This window comes from Notamacropus eugenii, chromosome 2 (assembly GCF_028372415.1).
Source record: "Notamacropus eugenii isolate mMacEug1 chromosome 2, mMacEug1.pri_v2, whole genome shotgun sequence".
Classification (NCBI taxonomy): domain Eukaryota; kingdom Metazoa; phylum Chordata; class Mammalia; order Diprotodontia; family Macropodidae; genus Notamacropus; species Notamacropus eugenii.
In genome coordinates, this window is record NC_092873.1 from 425,302,724 (window position 1) to 425,324,485 (window position 21,762).

Genomic DNA, 21,762 nt, shown 5'->3' on the forward strand with positions numbered 1-21,762 from the left:
GCATTATACTCAGATTTGCTGGGTAGGTGATTCTTGGCTTCAATCCCAATTCCTTTGACCTCTGAAATATTCCATTCCAAGCCCTTTGATCCCTTAATGCTGAAGCTGCCAGATCCTGTGTTATCCTGATTGTATTTCCACAGTACTCAAATTGTTTCTTTCCAGCTGCTTGTAGTATTTTCTCCTTGATCTGGGAACTCTGAAATTTGGCCACAATATTCCTAGGAGTTTCTCTGTTCGGGTCTCTTTCAGGAGGTGATCAGTGAATTCTTTCAATATTTATTTTGCCCTCTGATTCTAGAACATCAGGGCAGTTTTCCTTGACAATTTCATGGAAGATAATGTTTAAGTTCTTTTTTTTGATCATGGCTTTCAGCAAGTCCTATAATTTTTAAATTGTTTCTCCTGGATCTATTTTCCAGGTCAGTTGTTTTTCCAATGAGATGTTTTACATTATTTTCTATTTTTTCAAATTTTTGGTTTTGTTTACTAACTGCTTGGTTTAACTCATAGTCATTCATTTCCCTGAATTCAATTCTCTCTTTCAATGAATTATTTTGTTCAGTGAGCTTTTGAACCTTCTCTTCCATTTGGCTAAATATGCTTTTTAAAACTTCCTTCTCCTCATTGGCTTTTTGGACCTCTTTTTCCAATTGAGTTAGCCTCTTTTTTAAAGTTGTTATTTTCCTCAGCATTTTTTTGGTTCTCCTTTAGTAAGCTGCTAACTTGTTTTTTAAGGTCTTCTATTGCCTGAGCCCACTTTAAGTTCCCTATGGAGACCCTGGAGGCAGAGGCATTGACTTCCTCTGACAGTATGCCTTGTTCTTCCTGATCCAAAAGGATGGGGGAGATACACCTGTTCCCCAAGAAAGTAACCTTCTATGGTCTTATTTTTTTCCCTTTTTGGGGGCATTTTCCCAGCCAGTTACTGGACTTCTTAGTTTCCTCTCCACAACCACCTTGCCTCCAGTTCCACCAAGCCAGCACGGGAGGGTGGGGGGGGTGGGGTGGGCTGAGATTCAAATGAGCTGCTCCAAAGCCTCAGGGGTTTCAGGCAGGGGCAGGGCTGCTATTCAATGTGAGATTAAGATCAGCTACTCAGGTGAGGGCAGGGCCACCACACAGGGTTCAGTTCCCTCAGGGGGTTTATGATGAGACCTTCAACAATGGATTCGGGCTACTGCCTGCTTTGGGAGCCCCCTGCCTGCTGCTGCCTGTAATGCTGCCTCCTGAGGAGGTCTGAGTTATGGGGACACCCTTATCCCTTCTCGGCCAGCCAAAAAAAACCCTCTCACTAACTTGGTGCCTGTGGGTTGAGGGATCTGCTCTGCCACTGGAGATTCTGTCCCTGAAGCCTGCTTGGATCTGCTCCTTTTGGTGCCGCGTGGCCAAGGCAGGGCTGGGCTCTGCTCCGCGTCCAGTGCAAGACAGACCTTTCCCATGGGTCTTTCAGGTCTCTCTGGGATACAAATCTCCTCCACTCTGTTGTTCTGTGGCTTCTGCTGCTCTAGAATTTGTTGAGAGTTCTTCTTTACAGGTATTTTATGGGTTGTGGGGTAAGAGCTGGCATATGTGCATCTTTCTGCTCCGCCATCTTGGCTCCCTCCTACCCCTTCCTTTCTTTTTTGAGTTTTCTTGTACAAAATGACTAATTAGGAAATATTTTACATGACTGCACATGTATAACCTATATCAGATTGCTTACCACCTCAGGAAGTGCGGAGAGAAGAAAAGATAGAATTTGGAACTCTAAACTTTAAAAAAAATTGTTAAAAACTGTTTTCCTATGTAATTGGGGGGAAATATTAAAAAAAATAATTTGACCTAATAAAATGTATCCACCTTAATTTACTAGACATAACTAAGGTAGAATTCTGTCAAAACACAATTCATTATTATTCTGGTTCAGTATATCAAATTCAAATCAAGGCCTTGAAACATCATAAACCATACCTCTCAAACAACAATCCAACTACTGAGTATCAACCATATAGCTCCAACAATATGAGCAATATACAAGAAGCTTAAGGCAAAGTCCTTGCCCTTGTTGGTGAGACAATATACATGAAACAATTACCATAAAAGTCTGCAAATAATTAAATGCTGAGTGATGAATGACGCTTAAGGAAACATCAAGTGATTAGTTTGCCAACCAAAAAAATCTCTGGAAAATATAATTAAAAAATCAAGTTCTGAGGGCACAAAAATGCAGAAGACACAGGAACCTGAGGAAAACAGGAATGGGGAGGGAAGGGGAGACTGGAAAAAATGGCAAGGAAAAAAATGAAAGAAATGAAGAGATTCAAAATAATAAGATCAGAAAAAGTATGTTAATTTTTAGTTGTATAGTCAAAATAGAAGTCAGACTGCCAGGGGTTGAAAGGAGTTGATTATGAAGAAAGGGAGAACTAGAGATGTAGCCTTTGTGCTCAAGTACTACTGTAATAAAAAATAAAATCTAAACAGTGGCTACATTGTGGAGGGGGGAGGTCCTCAAAAGAAGTGGGAGAAACTCTCTGCTAGAGGGCTATTTTGCTTTAATTTAACAAAACTGCAATGAAGTACTTTCTTATATTTATGCAAAGAAGTTCAGAATCCTCATGTCAGTTCTATGGGATTAATAAACTTGGCTCATTAATCAGTTTAATTCAACCAAATAAAAATAACCAGTGTTGCATACTCTATAAACATATTACATCAAAGAAAATAAAATACTTTACTTACCATAACTAATTAGCAAAAGCACAAAGGGAGTATTTTTAAATAAATTCATTATTGATTGTTTATAGGAATATTCTGGGGGATTATGTTGGAGAACTGCTTGAGATTCACTTGGTGGATATGGAGGCCTTTCTTTGAATGCTAGAAAAAGAAAAAGGTCAACAGTTATTATATTGATGACTGTGATTAAAAGTCTCTGATTCATTTCTGACAATGATTAAAAGAAACCCTTTCAGTAAAGCCTCTCATTTTTACCTAATTATTTATAAGATAGAATAATTTTAACTCTTTTGCCTGAGTTTATGCATATTTGTTCCTCCAGGGATAAGAGAACTGGTCATTTTACCCAAGTGGGTTGAGAAAACACCTAAGTCATCCCACGGTTTTGCTGAATAGCTATGCCATTCAGTATACATTAAATGAAGAATTTTTCATTTTATTTCTCGACTCAATTAATTTTGTCAGTCAAGTTTCAGATTTAAACAAGCCTATACAACCACACTTCTGTTCAATGTTGTGAGCTGGTAAACTTCATGTTTAAGGGAAGCACAGGATCTTGCTAACCTACTCTGTAATTAATAGAAAAGCCAGAGGCTGGGCTGAGGGTATTAAAAAATATGATACATTTGGTGCCAGGTACTGATAATACTAGTCTACTAGACCATGTTGATGGGATTGCAAGAAATAATCTCAAGTATAGACTGAGAATACCTAGTTATCTTCTACCTTCTCAACCGCAATATGGGCAATAAAAGGTATGAATATCATTAGACTTCCCACCCAACTTTCTGTAAGAGGAGGTTGGATAAGATTTCTTTAGATAAGAAAGAGAATATATGTTAGGAGACAAGATGAACAGGTAAAGTTTGGGTGGGAAAAATTCAGTATTGATAGAATTAAAAATAAATTCAATAATGTGAAAAAGGGAAAAGGGAAAAAAATTACCACTGGATTTTTTTTGGGGGGAGGGGATTATTAATAATAATTCTCTTTCCAAAATGGTTTATGTATATAGCTGCTTGGGAGGCAGGAAAATGGGCTAGATAACATTTCAAAAGTTTTTTCTAACCCTAGAATTCTTCAAAATTTCTGTTTGAAAATAAAAGTTTATTAAGGCTCCAAAAATTGATTCACTAAAATCAAAGCTGTCTAATTAATCTAGATGTCTATTCCTGACAGGTCTTATATAATTATGTAGTAAACAACTTAAAGGTATTTAATTTTCATTGTCCTTACATTTGAGTAAGTAAAATGTTTAAATTGTTACTGGGTTTTTTTTCTTTCACTCTATCTAGTTCTTTCAGTGATGGAGAAGTCTGTTGTCACTCTTTGCAAGTCTCTCATTAGATTTTTGTTAGATGGGAAGTGTCCCATCTTATTGTCACTGGTAATATGTAATTCACAACTATACACTAGACTTCAAGAATCAGAAAATTGCACACTTATGAAGCAATAAGCTTTCTGAGTTAATTATAGCAAAACGAAGGTCTGGACAGTTCTCTATCTTCTATCTCAAAAAGAATCTTTTACTCTAAATGTTAATCGCACTGAATTTATTGTCTTGAGAACTTATGGATGCTAACCCATAACCACTGGTAGCTGATTACCCTCCTGGCCAACGAGGGGAACTAACTCCCCTAGACTCTACTGTCCATATTCTTTACTTAAGAAAAAAAACCAGAGAGAGAAGAGAAAACCTGGGCAATAGCATCCAATTCTATTACTGGGATAAAGGAAGAGGCAGCTTTGTAAAGTCTACTGGGCTAAAACAGGGACAGTTCTACTGACTCCAATCTTCACCTTTCTCTTTTTCTCATCTCAACCATCACCAGCTGTGGCTAAGGTGTGCTACCTAGGACTGAGGGGTAAAGGACAACAATTCTCCCACATCTTGCATTAGTACACAGGAGGAAACCCAAAACTCTTAATGTACTACTAGTCCCTCTCCTCCCAAGTGGAACAGCTCCAAGTTATGTTTCCCTGGGCAAGGTTTGACGATGTTACTGTTTTTGTTATTTGCCTAAAACAAGTATTAAATACTGTTTTCAAGATAAATATTCCTTAGAACTTATGGAACTATTTTTCAAAAGAAGACTTCTACCTTACCCTGAATACGTGAACTACCTTTGGATCCAATAACATTTTATAATTACCATTAGAAGTTTATTATCATTTTGCATGTATACCTTAACAAGGCTTAAAAGGGGAAAGAAGGCACATATCAATTATGAACATGTCACTGTTGTATCTCTGTCAATATGATACAATAGAAGAAGCACTAGAGTGTGGTGTTCATTTACACACGTGACTTTGGGCAAGTCACTTAATTTCTCTGGACTTCAGTTTGTTCATCTGCAAAATGAAAAGGCTAGTTCTACTAGGCTGAAATAAGGATAGTCAGTTCTACTACTGACTCCAATCTTCTTTCTTTCTCCCTCCACTCACACCAGCTCTGGCTAAGGTGTGCTACCTATGACTAAGGGGTAAAGGACAAGGTAAAAATGAAGAGCTAAGGTTCCTCTCAGTTCTAACTCTGTGACCTATGTAGAAGTTACAGAGCAAAACAGAGCTGGAGCACTGTAGGCACATAATAAGAGTTTGTGGGTTCTCTGAACATTAATGTGTTTAAATGCATGACCGTTTTTGATTAGGTATGACTGCTTATGTCTTTCAACTATTCCAAATATTAATATGTAATAACTAAAGGGATTTGCACACTAAAGACTTGTAACTGCCATGATTAACTCTGATAAATGCAGCTTCCTATTGCCTGTGCAGAATCAGCCCTGCATGCATTTGCATCATTGCTTATAAAACATGTTATCTATAGACAACATTAGAACAACAAGGCAGCACAGATTAAACTGAAAGCAATATGCTGACACCTCACAATGCACAGTGGAATGAGTTCAAACAAGTCCCTCAAGGTCCAGTCATGAAATCTTCCTTTTCTTATCTCTTCTTCTAGTCCACATGCTCCGTGAGGGCAAGGGTCATGTGCTACTTTATCTGCCTCACTGCCTGCCACAGGGCTTTGAGCATTGCTGAAGCTCAAGAAACTTGTTAAATTTTTTTAATGGTCAAAAGTGGATTAGTTCTCCATCTTTTCTAAAGGAATTTACTTGCTGGAAATGCCAGATAAATCTTATCCCAATATTATTTCACATGATCAAATAAACAGGGGTCACTAAACCACATATAAGGCATGGCTGGTTGGTTGCTGTCCTTCATCTTTGAAGAGGACCAAAATGACATCACCATTGTAAAATGAAATTTCAGTGTGGCTGATCAGACCAATATGAGCTCAGAATGCTCTACCACAGGTTGGGCACAGACAGTCTGTATGAATATTTGGGGTGGATATCCCAAATTTACGCATCTTGCGTTTACTTTGTGCTGTCTCAATTCTGCTTTGCTCAAAGAGCACAACACCTTTTCTTATGTGGGCACACCATGCTGAGCAGTCCTGTGCCAGTGTCTCCCATGCTGCACAGACAAATCCAAAGTTCTTGAGAGTGACTCAGAAAATCACAACTTTACCTATGTTTTATTGTATATTTCCCAATTACAGTCTAATCTGATTCAGCCTGTACTCAGGAGTGTGGAAGGCTGCATGTTTGATAGCTCTGTTCTAAACTATTAAGTCATCTGCAGTTAGATATGATTTTTACCTCATCTCTGCCTATGCTTACTCCTTCAATTTCTTATTCTCTTCTTATTGCATGACTAGGAGTTCTAGAACTATATCAAATGATAACAGCGACAAAAGATATCCTTTCTTTATTCCCAATCTTACTAGAAAGGTTTCTACTACTTCTCCATTACAAATGATGATAACTTTTGGTATCTGTTTATCGGGGCTTTTAAAAAATTCCTATAATTTTCAGTGTTTTTTTAAAAGGATAAATTAGTACTACATATTATCAAGTCTTTTTTCTGTATTTCTATTCCCATGCAATTTTCATAGTTTTATTATTAATATTATCTCTTATATTTATGTAGCTTTCCTAATTATGAATCACCCCTATGTCCCTGGTAAAAAACCTGGCCATGCTGAATACTCTCCTGAATATACTGCAGTAGGCTTTCTTTCTCTTCCCTCTCCACCTCATCCCCCTTTTTAGATTTCAGGACCTTGTTTCTCTCATCGATGGAGTTTTGTAAGGTACCTTCTCTCTCTTTTAACAAATTTATGTAACATAGGAATTCATCATCATTTGAATATCTGAAAGAATTCATTTATAAATCCATTAAGGCAAATGAATTTTTTATTTCCCCTTCAGGACATGCTTTCTATCCACTCTTCTACTGTAACTCTTAAAGTCTTACATGCCATGAGAAGCCTATTCTTTTGGTAGGGTCCAATGGAGTACACAGTCCATTTGGGCAGCAGGTATTTTCAATGATTACAATGTTCTGCCAATTCTTTTTTCCACTTGTACTACAAAATTAATTTTACACCTAACATCAAAATTTTAAAAACATGGAACATTAAAATTACAAATTATGTAAACACATAAGCTGTTACTTTCTCACATTATCCATAGAAGATAAGCATTTGGAAATAGGAAGAATGAAAGATAAGAGTTTTCATATTAATAAGAAATAAAAAGTACAAAAAGAATCATTTTTTAAAGGCATAGAAAATAATTGAATTGGAAAGCCATGTATAAGTAAGCAAATTTTAAAACAGCTACCACAAAAGCAGATTTCTAAATTATATCTTTTCCCAAATAAAAATACAACTTTCTAAGGCAGCAAGAATAGGTCATAAATAATTACATAGTCTATTTCATTCCTTTTTAATATGCTCCCATGCTAGAAAGTTGCAATCTCAAACTGATATAAGGATTCAGTACATAAAGTGATGGGAAACCCAAGGCAAACTGATGATTCTGCATACTTAACATACTTAACTGCCATGACTATCTACACTTTTTAATCAGTCTTATGGAAAATTAAGGATGTGGATTGCACCTCCTGGACCCCCAATTTTCATTTATGGAGACACTCTATGATGAAGCATTCTGTATGGTCTCCAGCCAAACATGTTTGTGAGTATTTTCCATAAAGTAGTTTTTCATTGGTGTTATGTTCACAGTAAGAAAATTAGAATATGGACAGACATATAAAGATCAAATTCACATTAAAATGACAGGAATTTACAATAGAGAATCATTTTTATTCATGCTTCTTTCTTCAATTAGCAAATATTTATTAAGTTCCTCAGAATGGTATGGTAGGAAAAGTGTTGGATTTAGGGCCAAAAGACCTGGGTTCAAATGATAGCCCTGCCACTTAATATGTGTGTGACCATGAGAAAGTCACTTAACTCAGCTTTCTCATCAGTAAAATGAGGTGATTGGATTACACAGCACTGAAGGTCTCTTTTAGCACTGTTATGCTTCTGAGTTACTACAGGCCCAATGCTGTGATTTTCTCTTTGAGTTTCATTGATTGATAGAAGTTCACAGCACTTTAACAAGTTTCACTAATTCTTCCCCCTAAAGTCACAGAATTGTTACCCCTTAAAAAAAAACAACAACAAAACCAGAAACTTTAAAAGCCGACCTTCCCAGGGCTTCTTCCCAACTGATGGTGGCAGTTTGCAGCTGATTTTGACTGACTGCTTCAGTGCAGGACCAGAAGAGATGGAGAACACTCAGTGATGAATGTCTGCAGCAGCCCGAGTGGCCTAACAAGCAGATATTTGCCACAGTTGGAAACTCTGACCAACAACCTGCTGCTGCCCAAGATTTGCCCAACATTTTCAGACTCAGGTAATGTTAAGGGGAGGAGTTGGGAGGGGAGGGCAGGGAGAGACAAGAGGTTTCCTGGAAAGGATTACCATTAATGGAAGAGAGAGGTCAAAAATAATGCACAAGTCTGACCCTAAGCAGGTTAGCATAAGATGAAAATATTAGAGGAAAGAAGAAATGGCCAGAAGGCAACAATCTTTAAAACCAGCAGGTTAGCAGGATGAACTGAAAAATTAGTGGAGAGATACAAGATTAACTAGACTTACAATTCAGTGTATTATTAAAAAGATTAAACTGAGTAAAAAGTATTGCTGGAGTTAACGTCATGGCATTTCAAAAATAAGATCTATGTATGACATGAACCAAAAGCAAGCAAGTGACATCTGAGATCTTATGAATAAGAAACTTCAACAGATGATCTTTTTTTTACATTCTTCTACTACATTTACTCTACTTAAATTTTAGGAAAAATAAGTTTGCTTACCAATTATTGTTAGTATGAATAAAAATGTGGCAACTGATGCTGTTCCATAGAACATGATGCCGATGTTGTGTGCCATGAGAACAGTGTCATTCTTTGTGTTGGGCACCAAAACTGGTGGTAACAAAAAGCCAACTGCAACACCGAGCTATAAAATATATAGCAAAATAAATGGTTGTAAAAACTGTTCATCGCAGATTTTTTCCTAATTTTGCAAATATGCTGAAATTTAACAGAATATCAGTGTTAAGAGGAGTTACTGACAACTCACATCTGCTTTCTTTCTATAATGTTTTCCATAATAAAAGATAATTATCCTAAAACTAACTTAAAACAGGAAAATATTCTTTTTTTAAAATGTACTTTAGTCAACTCCATGGAACAAATCCAATAACTTTTACTTCAATTACTTGATTTTAGATACCCAAAAGCCAGTTTTATTTTCTGATTGAAAGTGCTGCCAATTTGAATTCTCATTTTGTCATCGAATCTCAGAATTTTAGAGTCGAAAAGTATTCATACAAGAAAAATAATCCCCTCTAGAATACAATATACTCAAAACGTAGTCATCCATACTTCGACTGGAGACATCCAAAGAAGAGGAACCCATTACTTCAGCCTGTTCTGTTTTTTTGATCAACCAATCCTTTTGTGGAGTTAACTTGAGGTCCTTTAGTATCCTAGATACACTTGGCAAGACACTCTTCAACTTATCCATGTTCCTCCTAAAGTGTGACGGCCAGAACTGAACATAGTATTATGGATATGGTCTCACCAGGGCAGAGGACATGAAGATGATTGCATCCACATTCCTCGATGTGTGGCAGTGCAAAGGTTGTCCTTGGATAGATAAATGAGCAGACAAAAAATCAAATACAATGATTTAGTTTATGAGGTAGGTGAAAGTGTAAGTATTAATGGTCACTTTTAAGTAGTTTTAAGTTTTAGAGCTGGAAGAAATTTCATCAGTCATTTTAAAGAATCATTATGAAAGCAGAAGGAATGCTGGTCTTGGAATTAAGAAGTTCAAATCCTACTTTTACTAGTTCTACAATTTTGGGTAAGGTACCTCTATGCTCCTCAGTTTAGTCATGTGTAGAATAGGAGTAATACCTGTAATACATTCTCTCATTGGGTTATCATAGAAAGTAATCTTAATCAATTATTAAGAACTTACTATGTGCCCAGCACTGTGTTAAGTACAAAGGAAACAAAAAAATGTTCCTTAAGGGCATGGACCTTACAGTCTAATGGGGAGACAACATGCAAATAAAGCAAGCTAAGTACAGGATAAATAGGAAATAACTGTCAGAAGGCAGGCACTACAATGAAGAGGGGCTGAGGAAGGCTTTCTGTAGAAGGTGTATTTAGTTAGGTAATCTATATAAAAATCTCATAAATATCAAGTCCCCTAATTTTATAGATGAGAAAACTTCTGCTCAAAAAAGGTTAGTGAGATGCCCAAAGGTCACACAGGGAGTTTAAGAGACTCCCTCAGGTCATGCCAAGATGGCAAAGGAGAGACAGCAGCCCAGCCAAATTCTATCAACATTCTCCCCCAGACAAATTTAAAATAGTGGTTCAAATCAAATTGTGGAATGGCAGAGTCAACAAAAGGTTGGGGTAAGACATTTTTCTAGCTTAAGACAACTTAGGAGGTCAGCAAGAGAAGTGACAGGGTTGGGACCGTCTCAGAAGGCACATGGAAACAGCACCAGTAGAAGATCTTGGAAGAGATTGCAACAGCACAACAGTTTGGGAGCTCTCAGCCCAGAAATGGGAAGGAAGTCAGATAACTTGTCAGAAAGAGATTAGGGATGATCCTTTGCTGGCACTGATTGATAGCTTTATTGCCCATACAGAGTTCTGGGTTTTATTTCCAGGGTAAAGAAGAGTGCTTGTGGCTGGTCACAAGCAAGCAAGTACCCTGGTCACAGTTCCAGAGTAGAGTGGAGTGCCTGTGGCTATGGGAGAGCAGGGGCCCTGGTCACAGTTTCAAAGCAAAGAGGAGTGCTAGTGTTTGTGGCTATAGGGCAGCAGGGATTCTTCCTGGGTAAAGACCAGAGTGAAGACAAGGAGATCAGTGACTATTTACAGCCCTCTGCAAATCCATACCACCTTGGAAGCACCAAAAACTTGCAGACCCCCAGGACTAGCTCTGAAAAAAGCACCATAAAAAACCTTGAAGCTTGGGACAGATGATCAGAACCCTACTTTAACAAAAAGTTAAAAGTCAAGGAATAGGCTGGAAAAATGACAAACAACAAAAAAACTTAACCACAAAAAGCTACTACGGTGGCAGGAAGTCCAACCAAAAACTCAAAAGATAACAATGTGAAAACAGCTATCAAAAAAAACCAAAAAGCCTCAAAGAAAAATGCTAACTAGACCCAAGTCCAACAAAAATTCCTGGAAGAGTTAAATAAATAGATGAGTGGTAGAAGAAAAATTGAGAAAATAAATGACAGGGATGAAAGAAAATAATGAAAAGAGAAATTAACAGCTTGGTAAGAGAGGCACTAAAATAATGAAGAAAATAACATACATACATACACTCAGTGGAGTAGAGAAATATATCTTATTCAAAAGGGAAACAGGAGGGGAAGGGGATACCGGAAAGAGGTGGGGGGAGGGGTAAGAGAATGATAAAAAGGAGGTCAGATTAAGGGACATAATGGTCAGAAACAAAACAGACTTTTAAGGAGGAGAAGATAAAGAGAGAAAAAGATAAACAGAAGGAAATAGGATGGAGGGAAATATAGTTAGTAATCATAACTGTGAATGTGAATGGGATGAGCTTACCCCATAAAACAGAAGCAGATACCAGAATGGATTAGAAACTAGAATTCAACAATGTCATTTAAAAGAGACACACTTGATACAAAAAGACACCCACACAGTTAAAATAAGGGGTAGAACAGAATCTATTTGCTCAAGCTGAAGCTAAAAAAAAAGGCACGGGTAGCAATCATGATCTCAGAAAAAACAAAAACAAAAAGAGACCTAATTAAAAGAGATTATCCGAGAAACTATCTTTTCCTAAATGTATCATAGACAATGAAGTAATATCAAAAAAAATTTACAGCATGTTTCTCTGATAGACCTAATTTCTCAAATATGTAGGGAAATGAGTCAAATTTAGAAAAACAAGAGCCATTCCCCAAGTGATAAATGGTCAAAGGACTTGAAGGTTTTCATAAGTTTTCAGAAGATGAAATCAAAGCTATCTATAGCCATATAAAAAATGCTCTAAATCAATAATGATTAGAGAAATGCAAATTAAAATAACTCAGAGGTACCACTTCACACATCAGATTGGCTAACAGACAAATTTGAGAGGGGATGAAGCAAAATAGGTACATGAATGAACTGTTGGTGGAGTAGTGAACAGGTCCAACCACTCTGAAGAACCACTCTGCCCAAAAGGTTATTAAAAGTGTGCAAACCCTTTGATCCAGCAATACCACTACTAGGTTTGTACCCCAAAGAAAAAAGAAAAAGACCTATATAAACAAAAATATATAGCATCTCTTTTTCTGGTGGTAAAAAAATTGGAAATTAAGGAGATGTTGTTTACCAACTGGGAAATGGCTGAACAAGATGTGGCATATTATTGTAATGGTGTACTATTGCGCTATAAGATGATTTCAGAAAAACATGAGAAGACCTATATGAAATGATGCAAAGTGAAGTGAGCAGAACCAGGAGATCACTGCATATAATAAAAGCAATATTGTAATGATAGTCAACTGGGAAAGACTTACTCTGATCAACAGGGAAAGATTTAGATACTCTGATCAATATAAGACAATTCCAAAGGACTCATGGTGAAAAAATGCTATCCCCCTCCAAAGAGAGAACTGTGAGCACATACTGAAGTATAATTTTTCACCTTTTTTGTGATATGGCTACTAGGAAATCTGTTTTGCATGATTTCACATGTATAATTGATAACAGATTGCTTGCCTTCTCATTGGGTTGGTGTGGGAAGGGGTAAGAAGGAGAGGCTCTGGAACTCAAAATAAAAAAAAAGAATGCTATAAATGAATAATAATTTTGAGTGGTTCTTTTTAGACAATTCATTTAAAAAAGGGTAGCTAGGCTGTGCAGTAGATAGAACATTAGGCCTGGAGTCAGGAAGACCTGAGTTTAAATCCAGCTTCAGATAACTTACTAGCTGGACAAGATAGTGGTCATAGCAAGTAACTTAATCCTGTTTGCTTCAATTTTCTCATCTGTAAAATGAGCTGGAGAAAGAAATGGCAAACTACTCCAGTATCTTTGCCAAGAAAACCCCACATGAAAAGTTGGTTGTGAGTTGGGACACCACTGAACAACCTCTACCAAAAAGAAAAAGACCTCCTCCCTCCTTCATGGATGAGAAAATTTCGGCTCAAAAAGGTTAGTGACATGCCCACAGATCACACAGTGAATTTAAGGGGCACCCCTTACTTTGTGTGACTCAAAAAGGTTAGTGACATGCCCACAGGTCACACAGTGAATTTAAGGGGCACCCCTTACTTTGTGTGACTCAAAAGGTTAGTGGCATGCCCACAGGTCACACAGTGAGTTTAAGGGGCACCCCTTATTTGTGTGGCTCAAAAAGGTTAGTGACATGCCCACAGGTCACACAGTGAATTTAAGGGGCACCCCTTACTTTGTGTGACTCAAAAGGTTAGTGGCATGCCCACAGGTCACACAGTGAGTTTAAGGGGCACCCCTTACTTTGTGTGACTCAAAAGGTTAGTGGCATGCCCACAGGTCACACAGTGAGTTTAAGGGGCACCCCTTATTTGTGTGGCTCAAAAAGGTTAGTGACATGCCCACAGGTCACACAGTGAGTTTAAGGGGCACCCCTTACTTTGTGTGGCTCAAAAAGGTTAGTGGCATGCCCACAGGTCACACAGTGAGTTTAAGGGGCACCCCTTATTTGTGTGGCTCAAAAAGGTTAGTGGCATGCCCACAGGTCACACAGTGAGTTTAAGGGGCACCCCTTATTTGTGTGGCTCAAAAAGGTCAGTGGCATGCCCACAGGTCACACAGTGAATTTAAGGGGCACCCCTTACTTTGTGTGACTCAAAAGGTTAGTGGCATGCCCACAGGTCACACAGTGAGTTTAAGGGGCACCCCTTACTTTGTGTGACTCAAAAGGTCAGTGGCATGCCCACAGGTCACACAGTGAGTAGAGGTGCACCCCTCATTTTATGGATGGAAAAATTTCAGCTCCAAAAGTTAGTAAAACAGGCTGCGGCTTGTGACTGCGCTGTAAGAGATGACAAGCAGGATGGCTCCAGAAGACCTGCGGAGCCTTGCACCAGCTGATGCACAGCGCAGGGCACAGAGCCGGAGAACGTGCGCACAGTGCAGGGCACAGCGTTCTAGGAGGAGCTCTTCTCACCAGTACAGCGAGCGGGGACAGTCCCAAAGGCCTACGGATGAGGCACACCACATACCTCCGAAGGAAGGACTGACAGCCCGAACACAGACGGAAGCAGGCTATTTTTTACTTTCTTTTCCCCCTCTATTCGGTTCTTGTACCACATGACTAATGCTGCAACCTTTCACACCTGGGGCTGCTCACCGTCTCGGGAGGGAGGGGAGAACGTGGGACTCCAAACTTTGAAGTGTTACAACCAGAGAGTTAGTGACACGCGCACGGGTTACAAAGCGCTTAAGAGTCGCCCCCCCCCCCCCCCCGGATGAATGACGACATTTCAGAAAGGTCGGCGGTCCCGCAGGGGGCTCACGGAGCCCCCTCACCCTCCGGAGGAGGGCGGGGCCGTGCCCACTCCCCTCCGCGCCCTTCCTCACCTGGTTCCCCAGCACGGCCGTGGCACAGGCAGTGGACACCTCCCGGGGCCCGAACCACACGGAGGCGACGTGGGAGGGCAAGCCCAGGATGAACACCTGCGCCACGGAGCACAGCAGCTGGCCCAGCATGGTGACCCAGTAGAGGTGCGGGGCCACGCTGCCGCACTTGACCCAGGCGCCCAGGGCGTTGAAGCCCGAGCCCAGCAGGGCGGTGCGGCGCAGGCCGCCCCAGTCCAGCAGCCAGGCGGCGGGGAAGATGAGCGGCACGTAGACCAGCATGTAGACCATGGAGAGCCAGTCGATGTCCGTCAGGGGCACGCCGTAGAAGTGCTCGAACACGTTGCTGATGATGCTGTACTGGATCCACTGGAAGGCGTTGACCAGCGAGTACAGGCTGAAGATGAGCAGCACGGCGAAGCGGCGCGGGGACAGCGCCGTGCGCACCGCGCCGGACCCCCGCTGCGCCCCGGCCAAGGCCTCGCCGCCGCCGCCGCGCACCAGCAGGGGCACCAGCCGGGCCCGGGGCTCCTCCTCCTCCTCCCCGGCCTGGGACTTGTCCGAGGCGGACGCGGCGGCCTCGCCCAGCAGCAGGTCCCCGTTCGCCGCGGCCTGGAAGACTCCATTGGCCCGCTTGCCCTCCAGCTCCCCCTCGTCAGTTAGATGGCTGCTGGAGAGGGAAACCCCGGCCTCCGCCAGGCTCGCCACCTCCCGCTCCGCCGCCGCCTCGGTCATGTCCCTCGGGGCGCCCGCTCAGGCACCACGCGGCCCCGGGCCGCCCCAGCCCCCTCCCCCGCCCCTACCCCCTTCCCCGGAACCTGGACCAGCGGCCCGCGAAGGTCGACCGACTAGGGCCACAGCGGGAGACGGCCTCCACCCACCGAGCGCCCAGGGAAAACCCGGCTCCAAAGAGGGCCGCCCCGGCTGTCCGCCCCGGCCAATCAGCGGGCTGTTCGTCTTCGCGCTGGGCCAATCCGAGCCGCCGAAGGAGGGCTCGGCGAAGAGTGGGGAAGGAAAGGACTCGGGCTGCGGGGAGAGAAAAGCCGAGCGTGACTGGCTGCTTCCGAGCCCGGGGAGAGAATGAGTAGCCCGAGGAAAGGCTTGGAGGGCGCGGCAGGGAGGGAAGTGCTGGACCGGGAATCCGGCGTCTGTGCTCCAGGGAAGTGGGGGTGGGGGTGGGGGTGGGGAGAAAGGGACCGAGAGAGACCAAGACCCGACGAGCGCCGGAGGGCCAGACTAGTGTTTACGGAGCGTGCCGAGGCGGGCGCAGCGAGGCTGGACCGAGCCTCCAGCCGCCGAACCGGCCCGGGAGAGAGGAAGGAGCGACGTGTTCTCCCGCTCCAGTTGTTGCTGCTGTTTTCTTTCTGTTTCTTGGTTTGCCTTCCCTTCCTCTCCCTTTCCTTCCTTGCTTCTCTCTGTCTCTGTCTCTCTGTCTCTGTCTCTTTGTCTCTGTCTCCGTCTCTCTGTCTCTCTTTGTCTCTGTCTCTCTGTCTCCGTCTCTCTGTCTCTGTCTCTCTCTGTCTCTGTCTCTCTCTCTGTCTCCGTCTCTCTGTCTCTCTTTGTCTCTGTCTCTCTTTGTCTCTGTCTCTCTCTCTGTCTGTCTTTGTCTCTCTGTCTCTGTCTCTCTGTCTCTGTCTCTCTCTGTCTCTGTCTCTCTCTGTCTCTGTCTCTCTGTCTCTCTCTCTGTCTCTCTCTCTGTCTCTCTCTCTGTCTTTGTCTCTCTGTCTCCGTCTCTCTGTCTCTGTCTCTTTGTCTCTGTCTCTCTCTCTGTCTCTCTGTCTTTGTCTCTCTGTCTCTGTCTCTCTCTCTGTCTCTGTCTCTCTGTCTTTGTCTCTCTGTCTCTGTCTCTCTGTCTGTCTCTCTGTCTCCGTCTCTCTGTCTCTCTTTGTCTCTGTCTCTCTCTCTCTCTGTCTCCGTCTCTCTGTCTCTCTCTCTCTGTCTCTCTCCGTCTCTGTCTCTCTTTGTCTCTGTCTCTCTCTGTCTCTGTCTCTCTGTCTTTGTCTCTCTGTCTCTGTCTCTCTGTCTGTCTCTCTGTCTCCGTCTCTCTGTCTCTCTTTGTCTTTGTCTCTCTCTCTCTGTCTCCGTCTCTCTGTCTCTGTCTCTCTCTGTCTCTGTCTCCATCTCTCTGTCTCTGTCTCTCTCTGTCTCTGTCTCTCTCTGTCTCTTTGTCTGTCTCTCTCTCTGTCTCTGTCTCTCTCTCTGTCTCTGTCTCTCTGTCTTTGTCTCTCTGTCTCCGTCTCTCTGTCTCTGTCTCTCTCTGTCTCTGTCTCCGTCTCTCTGTCTCTCTCTCTCTGTCTCTGTCTCTCTCTGTCTCTCTTTGTCTCTGTCTCTCTCTCTGTCTCTGTCTCCGTCTCTCTGTCTCTGTCTCTCTCTCTGTCTCTCTCTGTCTCTGTCTCTCTCTGTCTCTGTCTCTCTGTCTCCGTCTCTCTGTCTCTCTTTGTCTCTGTCTCTGTCTTTGTCTCTCTGTCTCTGTCTCCGTCTCTCTGTCTCTCTCTCTGTCTCCGTCTCTCTGTCTCTCTCTCTGTCTCCGTCTCTCTGTCTCTGTCTCTCTCTGTCTCTGTCTCCGTCTCTCTGTCTCTCTCTCTGTCTCTGTCTCTCTTTGTCTCTGTCTCTCTCTCTGTCTCTGTCTCTCTGTCTCCATCTCTCTGTCTCTGTCTCCGTCTCTCTGTCTCTCTCTCTGTCTCTCTGTCTCTCTCTCTGTCTCCGTCTCTCTGTCTCTCTTTGTCTCTGTCTCTCTCTCTGTCTCTGTCTCTCTGTCTCCATCTCTCTGTCTCTCTCTGTCTTTGTCTCTCTCTCTGTCTCTCTCTGTCTCTGTCTCCGTCTCTCTGTCTCTGTCTCTCTCTGTCTCTGTCTCTCTGTCTGTCTGTCTCTCTGTCTCCGTCTCTCTGTCTCTCTTTGTCTCTGTCTCTCTTTCTGTCTCTGTCTCTCTGTCTCCATCTCTCTGTCTCTCTCTGTCTCTGTCTCTCTCTCTGTCTCTCTCTGTCTCTGTCTCCGTCTCTCTGTCTCTGTCTCTCTGTCTCTTTGTCTCTGTCTCTCTCTCTGTCTCTGTCTCTCTGTCTCTGTCTCCGTCTCTCTGTCTCTGTCTCTGTCTCTCTGTGTCTCTTTGTCTCTGTCTCTCTCTCTGTCTCTGTCTCTCTCTGTCTGTCTCTCTTTCTTTCCTTCCTCCCTCTCCTCCACCCCAAGAGTCCTGCCTACTTTGTGCAGGAAGACTCCCTCCCTCCTGTTTCTAAGCCTCCCCAGCCTTGTGTGCAGTCTCACGAGCAGTTAGCAGTTTTTGTCAAACAGTAAATTTGACAAAAACCGCTGGGAAAACTGGATAACAGTGGGGCAGAAACTGGGCATAGAGCAATGCCTGACACCATACGCAGGAATAAAGTCCAAATGGATACATGACCTGGGTATAAAGACTGATGCTATAAACAAATTAGGGGAGCAGGGAATAGTGTATTTGTCAGACTTATTGAGAATGGAGAAAGTTTTGACCAAACAAGAGATAGAGAACATTATGAAGTGCAAAATGGAGAATTTTGATTACATTAAATTGAAAAAATTTTTGCATAAACAAACCCAATGCAACCAAGATTAGGAGGGAAGCAGAAAACTGGATAAGGATTTTTGTATCTACTGTCTGTGATAAAGGCCTCCTTTCTAAAATATGTAGAGAACTGAGTCAAATGTACAAGAATACGAATCATTTCTCAATTGATAATGGTCAAAGGATATGAACAGGCAGTTTTCAGAGGAAAAAGTTAAAGCTATTTATAGTCATGTGAAAAAATGTTCTAAATCACTATTGATTAGAGAGATGCAAATAAACAACTCTGAGGTACCACATCATACCTATCAGATTGGCTAACATGACAAAATAGGAAGATGACAAATGTTGGAGAAGATGTGGGAAAGTAGGAACATTAATTCATTGTTGGTGGAGCTGTAAGTTGATCCAATTATTCTGGAGAGCAATTTGAAACTATGCGCAAAGGACTACAAAAATGTGCTTACCCTTTGACCCAGCAATATCGTTTCTAGGACTGTATGTCAAAGAGATCATAAAAAGGGTAAAGGGTCCCACGTGTACAAAAATATTCATAGCAGCTCTACTTGTGATGATCAAAAACTGGAAATCAAGGGGATGCCCATCAGTTAGGGAATGGCTGAGCAAGTTGTGATGTATGAATGTAATGGAATACTATTGTGCCATATGAAATGATGAACAGGAAGACTTCAGAACTGATGCTGAGTGAAAGAAGCAGAACCAGGAGATCATTGTACATAGCAACAACTGCAGTGTGTGAGGCATTTTTTCTGGTAGACTTACAGCAATGCAAGGACCTAAAACATTCCCAAAAGACTCTTGAGGCAAAATGCCATCTACATCCCAGAGAAAGAACTGTGGAATCAGAATGCAGAATGAAGCAGAATATTTTCTCTTGTGTTATGTTTTGTTTTGTTTGGGTTTTTCTCATTCATTTTAATTCTTCCATGCAACATGACTAATGTGAAAATGTGTTTAAGAAGAATGTATGTGTAGAACCCATATAAAATTGCATGTTATCTTGGGGAGGAATGGGGAAAGGAGGGGGAGAAAATCTAAGACTTAACGGAAGTGATTGTAGAAAACTGAAAACAAATTAATTTTTTTAAAAAAGAGCAGTTAGCTGCTCTTTGGATTAACATTCACTGAACAGTCTCCAGCTGTTTTGTATATCTCACAGACAAGATAGAAAATCTGTTCTTTCAGAACAAAATCTCTGGTGATCTCTATCTTATACAAGACCCCTTCAAGGTGATTATTGAAGGCACATGAGAACTCTGCAATAAGAATTCTTTCCAGTGCTCAAGGAAATCAGTCATTTGAACAAATATCTATTAAGCACTTACTATATACAGGATACTGTCCTAGGTATTGGGGATACAAATACAAAGAATGAACCAATGCCCACTCCCAGTAAGCTTACAGCCTATTGGGGAAGCCAAGGATATATACCAACATATAAAGCATAACATGAAATGAATATTAATATTTACAGAGTAGTTAAATTCAAGGTAATTTGGTAGGGAGGACACTAGAAGTTGCAGAAATCAGGAAAGTTAACAGTCAGAAGATGGTGCTTGAGCTTCATCTTAAAGAAGAGAGGGATTCTGAGGTGGAGGTGAGAAAACTGCATTCAACACATGTGGGATGACAAGTCTGTTCATACCTACCATGCACCTCTCCATAGCACTTTACACGACATTCACCTTTAGTTCTTTGGAGCCAGTGGTATTTCACACCTGTCACATAATAACACTAGTATTGAAAATGTTACTTTGATGAGAAATGTCAAATCAATAAAGCAGCTTTGCAAATTTCCAAAAGTAATTTAACCTACTCTCCTCCTTTTCAAATCTGGGCCTGGATATGTCCCAGATATACATACTGTTGGAATACTATCAGATAGCCATCTAAATGCAGATTGAAAACTGAGCAATAGCCATTCTTTATTCATTTGGTCTTTCCTGTGCAGATAACCTTGCTAAATGCCTTTGAAAGAGTACAGATATTTTCTAGGAGGCTCTGCAATGTCTTGAGGCACGTTGTCATCTACAAATAGAAGCACCTAAAACACCTCACCATCAGTATTCAGGAAACCAAGATAGCAGAGGACAGTACCAGGCAAATAGCCAGAGCCTGCAGTTGCTGGTACAAAAAGCTTGGGACGGTACCCCTTCAGCCTCAGGAGCAGAGATCAAATTTGAAAGTGAGGGAAAAAACTGGAAAAGATGAGCAAAAAAGCCCCCCAAAATAAATAAATAATCTGACCACAGAAAGTTATTACAGTCATAGGGAAGATCAAGGCACAAACTCTGAAGAGGACAACAATATTAAAATGCCTGTGCACAAAGCTCCCAAAGAAAAATGGGAATTGGTCTTAAGCCCAGAAAGAACTCATGGAAGACCTCAAAAAGGAGTATAAGAATCAAATAAGAGAGGTAGAAGAAAAATTGGGCAAAGAAATGAGGGTGATAAAAGAAAATCATGAAAAAAGAGTCAGCAGCTTGGAAAAAGAAAGCAACTCCTTAAAAATTAGAATTTGGCAAATGGAAGCTAATGACTCTATGAGACATCAAGAATCAATCAAAGTCAAAAGAATTAAAAAATGGAAGAAAGTGTAAAATACCTCATTAGAAAAACAACTGACCTAGATTATAGATCCAGGAGAGGTAGCATCAGAATCATTGGACTACCCAAAAACTATCATCATACTTCAAGAAATTATAAAAGAAAACTGCCCTGATTTCCTAGAACCAGAGGGTAAAATAGACATTGAAGGGATTTTCCAATTACATCCAGAAAGAGATCCCAAAATAATAACTCTCAGAAACATTATAACTAAATTCCAGAACTCCAAGGTCAAGGAAAAATATTTCAAGCAGCCAGAAAGAAACAATTCAGATATCAGGGAGCCACAATCAAAATTACACAAGATATAGCAGCTGCAACATTAAAGAATCAGAGATTATGGAACATGATATTTCAGAAGGCAAAGGAGCTAGGAGTACAACCAAGAACCATCTACCCAGTGAAAATGAGCATAATCCTTCCAGGAAAAAATGATCATTCAATGAAATTCAGAAGATTTTTAAGCTTTCAGAAGAAGACCAGAGCTGAACAAAAATTTTATTTTTAATATGTGTGTATATGTGTGTGTGTGGAGCCAAGATGGCAGAAAAAGTTAGCAACTCACTTGAATTCTCCCCCAAACCCCTCTGAACACTTTTAAATAATGCCATAGAACAATTCCTGAGGCAGCAGAAGGACAGGGTGAAATAATTTCCAGCCATAGCTTAGAAAGTCAGCAGGAAAGATCTGTTATATCTAGGTGAGAGTGGAGCACAGTCCAGCACAGGCTGCACCAGCACAGACCCAACCCCCAGCAAACCAAGAACTAGCCTTGGGAGCCTTGAATCAGTAGCAGTAGCTGCATCTGGAGCTCTCAGTCTACAGATGGC

At 41.4% G+C, this 21,762-nt stretch overlaps 1 protein-coding gene across 1 annotated transcript in view; it reads right to left on the bottom strand.

The window, feature by feature from the left end:
* The window catches only part of FLVCR1 (FLVCR choline and heme transporter 1), a 28,691-nt gene extending 13,138 nt beyond the window's left edge, over window positions 1-15,553 (bottom strand). The window contains exons 1-3 of the mRNA XM_072647873.1: window positions 14,773-15,553; window positions 8,965-9,109; window positions 2,725-2,862 (exon numbers count right to left, since the gene is read on the bottom strand). Coding sequence (XP_072503974.1) covers window positions 2,725-2,862; window positions 8,965-9,109; window positions 14,773-15,504 — 1,015 coding nt within the window. The 5' untranslated portion in view covers window positions 15,505-15,553. The remainder of the gene's footprint in view (window positions 1-2,724; window positions 2,863-8,964; window positions 9,110-14,772) is intronic.
* Window positions 15,554-21,762: the final 6,209 nt, after the last annotated feature.